Source organism: Tenebrio molitor, chromosome 2 (genome assembly GCF_963966145.1).
Source record: "Tenebrio molitor chromosome 2, icTenMoli1.1, whole genome shotgun sequence".
NCBI lineage: Eukaryota > Metazoa > Arthropoda > Insecta > Coleoptera > Tenebrionidae > Tenebrio > Tenebrio molitor.
In genome coordinates, this window is record NC_091047.1 from 186267 (window position 1) to 199117 (window position 12851).

Here is a 12851-nt window from a genome sequence, read left to right on the forward strand (position 1 = left end):
TTTTTCCTCGCAGACCGTTGTGCAAATTCGTCCACAAAAATGGCATTTCTCAGGGAGGTGGACCCGTTTTTCGTTGTTGGGCTTGTTGGAAGACGGCGACAAAGCTCGACGCTTCAATTCGGTGTGATGACCGGAAGGAAATAGCGTCGCGCCTTTACCGAGTCTCCATTGCAACAGTGTACAGATACTTTTGGTGTCTGCTCTGGACGAACCTTCACCTGAGAATCCTTTACGCACGGACTTGTCACTTTCCGCGTTACTCGCAGTATTGTCCACACGCCACTTTGACGGGGGCAAATCCCACTTCTGATGTCAGAATAACAGGATGAGGTCTTAGCCGCCAAGACATTATTATTTGATATTTGTTATAAATAAAGGGAATAAAGAACGTAACGGTCCGCGCGCGTGTACCTAACGCTCCACTCCCCAGTTATTCTGGTACTACCCTCGCGTCACACACGAACGTTCCGTTCGTCAGGGGTTGCCCCGCTGACGCGTTCTTAAGAACAGTGATAACATGTTTCTAAAAATAACTCTATTTGGTATAAGGAGTACAGCCAAAGCATTAAAATAACAAAATAAATCTTTTCCACGAGTGGCGCCGACATATACATAGTACATATGTGTAGTCGTAGTAGAAGTAGAAATATGTTTTTTTTTACGGCAAACATTCTGAAATGTCGTTTCACTTGTACATGTTCAGCATTAGCCATTAAACATAAGACGTCTGAATTCAATTCATCTAGAGTTTTCGTCACAATAGTACCGCCTACGCATTTTCCATTCGGAATATAAACAATATAACCGTTTATTTCAACGTAAACACACGCCTACACCGCCCAGTGGAAGTGAATATTCGTGTTTGTTCCATTTCTGGAACATTTCAAATTTTCAGAAGATACAAAAGGACATAAAACGACAAGAATCGTAATTGTTATTGAACTTTTTGCGCACAACAGACTGTGATGAAAATTAACAACAATTTCGTATATCAGATCATTCACAATTTGTTGTGACGTCACCGGACAGATCAATACGAAACGAGACGACCTCTGTTCCGTTGGTGCGCATGCCCAATTTATTTGAATTATCACATGTGGAATGTACCACATTGTGTTCTTGTTCTCGGCAAAAAAAATAATGTGAGGAAAGTGCAAAATATTAATTACATCGAGAAGAGAAAGGCGGTGATTTTTTTACTTTTGGTATCGCGACACAGTGAAATGTATCTACCTATAATACAGATAAGAAAACGTACCCTTCGCCCTTCCTTCATTTTGTGATCTGATACTGCTTATGTTTATAAATATCTTTATGAAGAATTTTAAAGCTGCTGCTGTGAACTTATATTATGTATGTATTCATAAAATGTGCATCAAATTTTCTTTTGGTGGAGACAAAGTAAAGTTTGTCCAGCGAGAGATTGGTTGACATAAGAATCACTAAATTCTACGTAGAGAAAGTACTGCCTAGCGTAAATTATTTATTTATTTACCTTCAAGCAGTAAATTTTTTTGCCCAGACCAACAAATGGCGCCACGGTCCATGCCCTGAAAAGTGCGTCCGAAAAACAGTTAGGTACTTCTTGTCCCCATCATGGGAGTACGTACGTAAAATTACCTTTTTCATTAAGGGTGCCTAAAATTTGATTTTTTTTAAATGAGGCCTCAAAAAAGTTCGCAGGCGTAAGATCACAAAACCTCGGAGGCTAGATATTTTCTGTATTTCGACTAATAAGTCTGTTATCAAAAAATTCCCGCAACATGGTTATTGTGGTTCTAGTTGAATGTGTATCAAGGCCCAAAAAGTGTCCGAGTCTGGGTTTTCTAGTCGAGGCGCAGCCGATTTTGTATCAAAAACTGTTCTGTAGCTTTCAGTTAAAGAAAAAACTGTCAGGTCAGGTCAGGTCAGAAAGCGAAAATGAAAATGGCAGCAACGCTATACAGGGTGTTTTCGAAGTTGAGGCGTTCCTTGTAACACGAGGTACTATGCATTATTCTTAAGAATTTTAGCCTAAATCTTCTTAGTAAAATGTATGTATTAACGGAGATAATTGATTGTAGATATATTTTTATTGATTTCTAAAATTTTGAGTCTGGTCCTGTCTATTTCTCCGCTGTACTAGATTAATAACTGACGTGGCCCAGGATGGTGTCTTTCCGGAAATCGCTCTGCGTACCTCCTCTCTGGACGCCGCAGCTGCATTCTGATAACGTGATACCATTGCCCATACATTAGCAACATATATAAGAGCTCATTATATTCGTAATGATAAAGCCATTCCGACTAATTAGATGACAACTTTGACAGTATTTTTGATTAACGTCCATGCTCATTTGATTTTTTTTGTCAATACTAATTTCTAACAAATCGGCGCAAATTTGAGCAGGATCGGTTTCAAAAATTTCAAAAAAATTAACTCATTCTATCTTCATTGCCGTACACATTTTCCTAAGGTGATTTTGGCTAAAACTCTTTAGAGCAATGCATACTATCGCATGTTAAAAGGAACGCCTCAACTTCGCAAACACCCTGTATAGGAAAATAAAATACCTACCGTACCTATGTAGTTGTCATTCTTTGACGCAATCGAAGATGCTCCATTGTAAAACAGTCGTAAATATCATAACCTATCATCATGTTGTATGACATTAATTGTCTTTTTTTTTCTCATTTTTTGACACTTTGTTGACATGGGCATAATCAGGCAGGAAAATTTTTTAAATTTGTGACAATCTAACCAAATTTTGAAATGACATTGATGACCAAAATTTCTTGCTCGCGACAGTATGTCATTGTGGACCGTTCACAATGACGTTATGATGAAAATCAATGTTAATGTTTCATGATATTGTTAGCGTTAACGTTAGTTTTAGAAATGTTCTGGATTCTTAACGTTACATTCTAACATTAGCCAACGGAAATAATTTATAAAAAGTACTGAAACACATGTAATTAGATCTAACGTTAACATTAACGTTTTAACATCGACGTAACGTTAACACCATTGTGAAAGAGCTGTTATATTAGGGGAATGTAGCCCTAACTTTTCGTAATTTTTACTATTTTTTTGATAGGTTCTATCGTGCGGGCGGTAACTTGACAGTTAAAAGATAATAATTTAACAAATTTTCGGCTTTTTTCAATTAAAATCGTTGGCTCGTGCAAAAATAGTATATGCACCTCGGAAGTGTATGATTTTTACCCTCAGCCTCAGTGCTTTGTAGAACTCTCGGGCTACAAACTGCACTTCGGGTAAAAATCATGCACTTCACTCTCTCGGTGAATAATCTATGTACATATTTAGAATTACACAACTGTGCTTATGTATTTGAAAACTTTTATGTATATGTATATGTACATATATCGTTTAAAAATATTTTCTCGCATTTATTTGCTTAAGAACTAGATATGACATTTATAGCTTGGATGATTTTTTTCCGACTTTTATGAAATTAAAATTATAAATTAATCATTTACCTCGTTTCATTAAAATTCATTATTGAAAGGATGAAATTTTACATAGGAGTAGTTGAGATTGTAACGAATTGCCGTATTTTTTGTTTTTAAGTTTCGTTTTTTGCTTGTGACAAAAATTCGTCGTGTATACTTATTTATACTGCAATATTCCATAATGGCCGCTGTGTGACTTCAACTATGCGGCACACTTTGCATTGTAGGTTTATGGTTGGACGACAGTAGATGGGTCGGCCGTACTGACACAATCGTTCGCTAAAACGACAACCGAAAGCAATGCGAACACTAAACGTTACAAAGTGACAAAAACCACACAAGCTATTAAGTGATTAAAGCGGATGTAGCGTAATTAAACGATGGCAGCAAACGACAGCACGATGTTCCGACGTCGAATAGCAGTGCAGCTTTAAGCGATCGCGACGCGGGCCACACGCCCCGCATCCAGCACCGGATTACGAGACAATTCGGTGTAGCGCGGAACAACTCTCGCTCGAGCCACACCGACGAAAGCGTAGCTACGGTCCTGGTGACACTAACATCTTCCCCTTCCCACCTGATGACCTGACGTATTATCACAGCTGCCCGGTTACCGCTTTCATTCAAGTGCTTTGGGTCGTCAGAATGCACAGTCGCAGACATACCTACCTAACCTTTTGTACGAACGTAAATAAGCCGTAAACACTAAACAGTCGCGACCTTCGTCGTTAATGTCATCTAAAGAGCGATCAAATTAATTTGTAATGGAGTTATCCATGAATCCGAAACCGTATGTCGTTACTTGAACAATAAACAATAGGTTAGATCTCGACATATCAGTCGTAAAAGACATACGGATTCAAATCCATGGATGACTCGATCACAAATTACTCGTAATTTGATCGCTCAATATTTGATGGTAATGAGGAAGTCGCCGAAGGTGGACGCCATTTTCTCACAACGGATTGACGTTTGGTGCTTGCACTTGCCGTCTGTACGGTACCGAGATTGCGACTCTTCACAATGTCCACAACAATCTAAGTTTAAAAAGAAAATATCCTTAGTTTGTGGTCACAAAGTCAGTTGGCTACCAAAAACAAAAGTGATATCTCCGATCGATTTCTACCGTGAAATGGGAAAAAAAAAAATAGAGTTGGCTGTGACCAAAAATTTCGGTTGGCAATTCGTTAAGATTTCAATTATCAGATGTCTCTGTCTTAAAAGTTAGGATAAGTTTTCTAGCCTTGTGATAGAAATAACTATTCCACGATGAAGATTATGTTTATTATATGTACTAACGATCTCAAACATTGTGCAAAGGGGTCATAGATGAGGAGCTCCAATCGTATTCTTTACAAAAACTAGAGTAAATGTTCGAAATGTCTGCCTTCAGTTTCCAAACATACTCTTACGCTTCTCTTGAAAGTCCAAACACTTTTGTTTGAAATTCCTCAAAAACTCGAGGTGTCGAATAGGACCATTCGCCGTTCTCAAGCCTTTCTCCATTTCTGAAGTAACACTGCACAATGAAAATTTTTTGCTCTAAAGGGAACATGTTGAATAGCAAATTTTAATAGCCGCAGCCATTTCGCCACTAGGCCAGTTCGCCGCGGCCCTTCTTTCCCTGCTGGTCTTTTTTGGTCACGTGTTATAATTATTTTTCTATAAAACACCCTAAAAGTAGGATTTTCAGCTTTTTTTGTCAGTGGCATTAGGTATTTTTTTATTAATAAATCCACCGCATGGATTAATTGCGCCGCAACGCCGCAGGTGGTTAATGATAATGAATTTAGGGCCACGAGTGCCAAAAAGCCCAATTTACACACGAATGAGTTGAATACAACGTTTTTTTTGTTTGACGAGCTCCTTAATGGCTCCAAATCGCTTAAAATCTGTAAAATTAGTTTGACGTTTCGTTTTGACAACTTGTGACATTTATCAAAATCCGTTCACACAGGAGAAAATTCTCAAATTCTGACAGTGTCGAAGAAAAAAAAATTTTTTGTAATGACGAACTAGCTGGAACTTTTTTTTGTTAGATTTTTTTACAAAATAAATAAAAATTAATGAATTTTCAAAACGGTGTAGAGCATCAAAATAAGCAAGCAGACGAAGCAGCACATTTTAAAGGCTTAAAAAAAATTACTCATGAAGATAAGGGAGAAACGTACCTAATGAAAAAGTACAAAATTGTAGAAACAAATGACGTGACCCATACCATAACCTAACTTTTTAAAAGCCCAAATTCGTGGTAAAAAGCTGTGTTCACAAAACAAAAGTTACTAAATTTAGTAACTAAGTATAGTTCGTCATTACAAAAATGTTTTTTTTTTATACTATACATAGATACTCGTATACAGGCTTTTTCTCGTAAGATGACGACCCTGGAGCCTGACCAGATAGAAATGTTTTCAAACGATGACAAAACCGACATGATCCTACTTACTTACCCATTACATTTGTAATTTTAATTGCTTATTATTGTTATTAAATCATACTTTGATGAGAGAGGTACTTTTCTGTCAGAACTTGACATTTTTTTTTTATTGTCAAGTAGCTATTTTAACGCAACATTAGTTACTTGATTACATACATACATTGACCTGTGTTTTTTTAAACTGAATTCTCTTTGATTAATCCAAATAAACAAATGAATGAATGTATTACATGGACCGTCAATAATAATAGTTAGGGCCACTTTATACAAGGGAAATTAAGTTAATCGTAATCAAATGTAAGATTAACTGAACACGTGACCAGATTGAACCAATCGAAGTTTCGGATTCATGGGTTAATCGCACATTAAAATTTAATTCGAATTAAATATTGAATTCTTTTTCTATAAACTGGTCAGTGCTGCAATTTTAAAAGGTTCAAATCATTTGGTCGATTACCAATTTGCCACCACCGATGTAGCGAAGAGATAATGTGTGAAAGAGGCAATGTTTTCTTGTTCTGGATAATTTCAAATTTTACAAAAAAGAGTAGATTAAATCCAAAAAGATGGAACCCAAAATTCTACAGTTTGTGTGATGACGTCGACACAACTGTGAGCCGTAAGCACTTGGACCATAATTACAAAGTGTAAAAACGTTACATGAAAACACCGTATAATACCAAGTACCTGAATTCCGTATCTCTTGAATGGTTGCCTTAATCAAGCTTAAGTTTCACAGGTAGTGACCAAATGATCGAACTAATTGACCACTTTCTCCAAAGAATCATATTAATTCTTGAGAATATGTGGTGCTCACGTTTTTCTGTTTTACAAGAAATAACGTTACTATAATATATCCTGATGGATAAGTTCTGCATAATTTGCAAACTACGAGTACATATGTACAGTTGTATTCAAAAAAATCGCGTACACCATTTAAATCAGATTTTATAGGTTTTTATATCGTTTAAAAACGGATTTTTTCTGTCATTTTGACAAAAGTTATGACAGGTTACGTCTTAATTTTTAAATATTTTTATTTGAATACATATTACATTTAATAATATTTGATCGTGACGCCGTTTGCATTTATAACCGCATTTAGTATATGTGGCATAAACTACCATAAAAGACAATAGACTCTTTATAGAATCTAACCAGATTTAAACAGCCAAAATTTTATTGTACCAATATTCTTTGACCGCGATGGTACGGTCGGTGGACAAATAAAACTGGGACACATAAAATTTAATCAATGTGAATCAGACCATTGAATTGTCAATATATCTGTCAGTGTCTGTATAATATGTCATACTAAAATTAACCTATTTGTCATAAAGCCTTAATTAAACGATGCAAATTTGTAAATTTTGACTTATGTGATTGTCATTTTTGTCCCAGTTTTATTTGTCCATCGACTGTACATATTTTTATTCATGTGAAAATATTTTTCTACATCAATTTTTTTTTATTCCTGTCGAACGTGGCAAAACTTAAAGTCGACTCAAGTTGCAAAAAACCACTTGTCATTTGCAACAGCATTTTTTCAATATTTTTAAACCAAATAAAGGCACAAAAAGGCCAGAAAATCATAGTTTGGATTGAATATTTTCCATATAAGTACAGTTTTAAAGTAATTTCAAACGACTAATGCCATAAAATTGCTGTTGCAAATCCAAATTGGTTTTTTGCAACTTGAGTCAACATTACGTATAGTTGACTCAAGTTGCAAAAAACCACTTTGCCTTTGCAACAGCACTTTTATGGCATTACTCATTTGAAATTACTTTAAAACCGTACTTATATGGAAAATATTCAATCCAAACTATGATTTTCTGGTCCCTTTGTGCCTTTATTTGGTTCAAAAATATTGAAAAAATGCTGTTGCAAATGACAAGTGGTTTTTTGCAACTTCAGTCAAAAATAGTGTTAGCAGGTATCTTGCGTTGTAGTCGACAGCTTAATAAGCACAGCACAGCACAGCAAAATAATACAGTTTAGTGTTATTTTCAATGGATTCGTGTTATTTATGATTTCCAAAGTTCTTTAAAACAACTTCTTTGTAAAGCGTGAGGATGATTTGGTATCACGAGCCGCAGTTTAGTGGCGTAATTCGTAAAAGCGAGTAATAGCCATTATCCGCGAATAGAATATTATACTTTTTCTACGACAATGAAGAGAAATTAATAAATAAGTTTCATTATTAGACAAACTGCAACTGACGTTTTAAAATTATTACATACTTTGTATACTTGATACCATATTGCATTAAAATTTGCGATTGAACTTCATAAACTTGTTGCTATGACATTTGCAATGAGTTTTGAAATTATTATTCAACGGGCCGTGGGTAATGAATCCTGTTATCCAATGAAAAACACTTTAATAATTACAATAGGTATTATCCAATAGGAGCAGAAAAATTTATTAGTAACATATCTGTTGGAACTTCGTCCAACCACTTTTGGAACACCCCCTCTGTCGAAGGGGTGGGGACGTCCAGAATCAGAAAAACCTCGAAGACTCACAAGACTCAACTATCGTCTCTATACAAACACACGACTTATTTGTATTTTAAATCACTCAATAAATTGTTAGTGTTACTTAATACGACTATCAATTTTGGTCCTTCGACACAACGAGAACAATATCAGTTAGTTGTCGGTCATCTTGTTATTTTTGTCATTTTTAAGTTTTGTTAATAATAATCTGCGCAACAATATGCGATTTGCTGGAGACTTTCCAAATTTTCGTGTTATGTGAGTAGGTATGTGACACTGAAAAACTTAATATGTACATAAAACATAAAACAGAAAAATTGCGAAGATGACTGAACCACCTGGCGGATATTAGGTACATTATGTTTTAATAAATTCAGTTTATCGTGATATATTTTGTTTTCAGCGCTAATTTTTAAATTTAAGAAACTAACCTGACACAAGGCAGCTATTTTGTCTCGGTTGCAAACGATTAGTCTCGACATAATTGTGCCGAAATTTTTGTCACAGATTATTATTGAAAATAATCGGCCGTTATGAACTCCTCGGATGATTTTGAGACACCCGTGTAAATATTTAAAAAATAGTATCGTACTAGGTGAAACTTATGATTTTTCCGGATAAATATCCTGCATTATACGTGTCCCGGGGAGTCAGAACTCAGAATCACGAAAAGATCACCGCTTTTCATCCATAAAATAAGTATCGCCCCCGGAAGAAAACGTTTTGAAATGTGTCTCCGGCACGGGCCATTATTGTTCAATTTGTCTCGTCATAGACGAGAGCGAGCGTCGGCGCACACGTCTTTTTTATCATGCATTGTCCAAAATTCTTCCATTGCTCGAGACATGCACGACGAGTCGATAAGTTTTTCTGTCGACGAACAACTGAAAAATGGAAACGCACAGAATTAAATTGTTCTCCAAAATCCACTTAAATAACGAACATTCCGAGAATTTAATCTCGTTAAGCCTACACTTTACGGTCGATATTAAAATATAGCGACATATGTGCGAGTTCGATAAGATAAACGAAGAGTAAAAAATAGAAAATGCTAGAGAATACATGTATTGTTTTCGGATCTTTAATTGGTCGCCCGCCCTTCACGTTATTGCCAACTAGCGTTACCTAATTTGATTACAAATAAGGTGTGGCGTTGCGTTACGAATTAAACGCCACCAACCGATATCAGAATTGGCTTTATCGACCACAGCTGAGTTGATAAACCATCCCAGTGATGAGTGATGTCACTATTGCATTCTGTTGTGATCAAAGCTCAGCCACGTTATCTTCTTCATACAGTTCGCAGTGTTTACGTTGGATCGCATCGAGCATCGTCGTCTGGCCAGATCCAAGTCCTATCGAAATGAGATGGTCAGATGGTGGATGGTTTTTCCTTTCGTTGACGAGACGCACAACGTGGTGGTAGTTTTTGTACGCGGGAAAGAAAGAAAGTCGGAACAGATCGAAAGCGCAACCAACATAACACTCATAACAGCGGAGGCAGGACAGAACAGAACAGAACACTTCCCCTTTAATTCGCGTCGCGACTGTGGCGGCCTCGCTCGGCCGGCCTGTCTGGGTCTAGGTCACCTCACCCCACTTCCCCGTCGCCTACCCGGAATGGAATCTCAAGGTTAAATTTGTTTATACCTGCACTAGCATCATGCACCCGATTCTTCTCCTTGTCTTCGTCGGCTTTTGTTTCTTTTTTGTTCCTGTTCGCAGCATCAGTACTGCCATCTGACGGTGCAATATGAATATTGAAAAATGCGACCGCTCAGGATGTCGGCTTTGTTTGGCCTTTGTTTTTATACATATGATATGATAGTATAAAATCAAAGGTTTGGCCAATCGTTCTTTTGCTGGTTCTCGTACCTTGACATAAAAAATGTCACTTTGCTTATTGAATGGCGGCCAACATGGCAAACCAGAAATTAGAGCTTTATACATATAAAGATAGGTACCAGATCATTGCGTATTCGTAACGCAATAGACCGATTCGGGCGTTTCGAAGAGAAAATACGGCGAAATTAATCACGCAGACACTTTAATGCATGCCATTTACCTGAAACGTGCCGACGTAAGCTGTGTATTATTCATAATTTGCGCGTCACGTATAAATCATAAGGCAATTAGTCACTTTTGTGTTTCAGACAGATAATTATTGACCATCGGGACCGCTACAATCTAAAAAAATCACGGTGATCACAATTTATGACAGCGTTTGTCCGAGCGGCGATGTCCGTCCTGTAAATTCTACAATTACAAGTACATACAAAAGCTCTTCGGTCAGTCCGGTCAGTAAGTGTGGGATGGACTCGATTTGCATTTGTGATTTCAACAATGGATATCGGTCGATTTCGCGTAGCGGTTACCCTTCCGAACCACATTCCGTTCCTACAGTTTCGGTCATTATATCCCGTTTTGGTCATCTGCGGCGAGAGCAGACGGCCTTGACGCCGACGACAACCCCCTTTCGTTTCTCATGATCTCTTGACCCCTGGCGTTATGGTTTGCCGGGTTTTCAGAAATTCGGTATTGCGACACCTTGAAACCGACTTAAACCACTGTTATATATGTACTAGTATGCCTGTTCCTAGAAGGACCGGTTATGATGCGGGTCGGTTGAGTTTATGTATGAGTACAGGTACAACGTAGCTTGATACTTGAGATAGAATGAGAAATTGAGAAATCCAAGTTGCCAGAAAGACTGAAAATCCTCCAACGGCTTCGTTTACAGTGGGTCTCTCCCCACTACTTCCCACAATTTCACTGCGCACACATTTCCCAAGTATTAAGCTTGTTTGACACGATGCTAAATTTTGTAGAAAATTTGTTAGAAAATGAGAGAGACCCTCGACAGGACCAATGAACGATCAGGATCATAGTCTGTCTTTGTCAGATCCTGACCGTTCATTGGTCCTCTCTCATTTTCTAACAAATTTTCTACAAAATTTAGCATCGTGTCATACAGCCTTTATACCGTGAGATCGAAAAAAAAATTAAGAGTAGGCGCTGACCAAACCTTTCAGTTGGCAATTCCTGAGATTGCAATTAACATTTCATCTGCCCCGCCCATTACATTTTCTTAGTTACCAATCAAATAGGTTGTTAAGACGATCTGATTTACACAGAAAAAAAATTCTGGTAATTGTTCACTTTAACTACTTCTGGAATTTTCGCGTTTTTTCTGGCTAGACAGCCTCAGGGCATCCTCCTAGATCGTTTCCCACCATTCAAACCTTGTGCAAATGCATGTTTTTCTCTCTTGTTGTGTTTCAAAGTCTCGTCAAGGTCGCTCCAATGTTTTAGTTATAACTAAAGGGTAAGGAAAATTCATTTGCACAAGGTTTGAATGGTGGGAAACGATCTAGGAGGACGCCCTGAGGCTATTTACCCAGAAAAAACGCGAAAATTCCAGAAGTAGTTAAAGTAAACAATTACCAAAATTCTGACATTCGAATTGTCTTAATAACATTTTATTTTTTAAAACCTAAAACAATAATTATTGTTGGCTTGACAGCAAAATTCTAACCTTAAATTTTTTACGTGGCAAATGCGATGAAAATTTATACAGATTGAATCTGGCTTTGATTCTCATTGGTCAATTTATGTGGGCGGAGCAGGTATAAAAAGTTATAACGCCAATACTCTACCATATAGTAATGGATGAATTACGGGGTGGCAAATTCAGATGCCAGAGCCCTCTGCGATTCCACATTCTTTTATAGACAGTCTGTACTGTACTTACGTGCAGATATGAAAGTAAACACGATGTTGTATTCCACATTTAAAGATATTTGTTTTGGTTCTAGGCTTTCACCTAAGCGGCATCGTGACCGCCTCCCGAACATTGCCTCTTCAGACAACGTTGCCTTGTGGAACTCAAGAGCCACCGCAAAAATTTAAAGTATCTGTGAGTTTTGACAGGTGAGCATGCCACACTTGTACTAAAATAGTCTGTAAACACGAATCAACTCTTCAGTTGAGCAATTGAAGTGTACCTCTTTAAAAGACACTTCACGATACCGATTTATTTTGCAGATGCAAAATTACCTCCGTGACCTGTAGTTGCGATACGAAGGACATCTTTTGGTGTCAACATGTTGTTGCGTTGTCGCTCTACCGGATTCGGAATGCGGAGAGTGTCAGGCTACGAGTTCCAATTTCAGGTAAGTCCTTCGATATGAACCAAGAAAACTTCGTCTTTTATTATTGGGGTTGCCATTAGGGTGGTAATAACTAAATTTGCAGTTGCCATCCATATGTACAGGGTCAGTATAAATGATTGTCCCATCGCAGTTGGCGAGTTGGCGTTGAAAACCCACACAAATTTTGGATATGCCGCCAGGCTCGCAACGTTAGACAAACTACATAGTAGACAGATTTCCATTACCGCTGCTAGCGCCACCTATCGGCGATACTAGTCTCACTCTGTTATGAGGCTTGCGGCACATTCA

The 12851-nt window shown here is 37.5% G+C and overlaps 1 protein-coding gene across 2 annotated transcripts in view; it reads left to right on the forward strand.

The window, feature by feature from the left end:
• LOC138123991 (zinc finger SWIM domain-containing protein 5-like) overlaps nucleotides 1-12851 on the forward strand; it is a 58422-nt gene that overhangs the window by 32377 nt on the left and 13194 nt on the right. The window contains exons 1-3 of one of the 2 annotated variants that reach the window (XM_069038876.1): nucleotides 9564-10024; nucleotides 12207-12321; nucleotides 12436-12563. In XM_069038876.1, coding sequence (XP_068894977.1) covers nucleotides 9760-10024; nucleotides 12207-12321; nucleotides 12436-12563 — 508 coding nt within the window. In that variant the 5' untranslated portion in view covers nucleotides 9564-9759. Of the gene's footprint in view, nucleotides 1-9563; nucleotides 10025-12206; nucleotides 12322-12435; nucleotides 12564-12851 lie in introns of those variants that run through there. The other variant, XM_069038875.1, reaches the window with a different exon arrangement.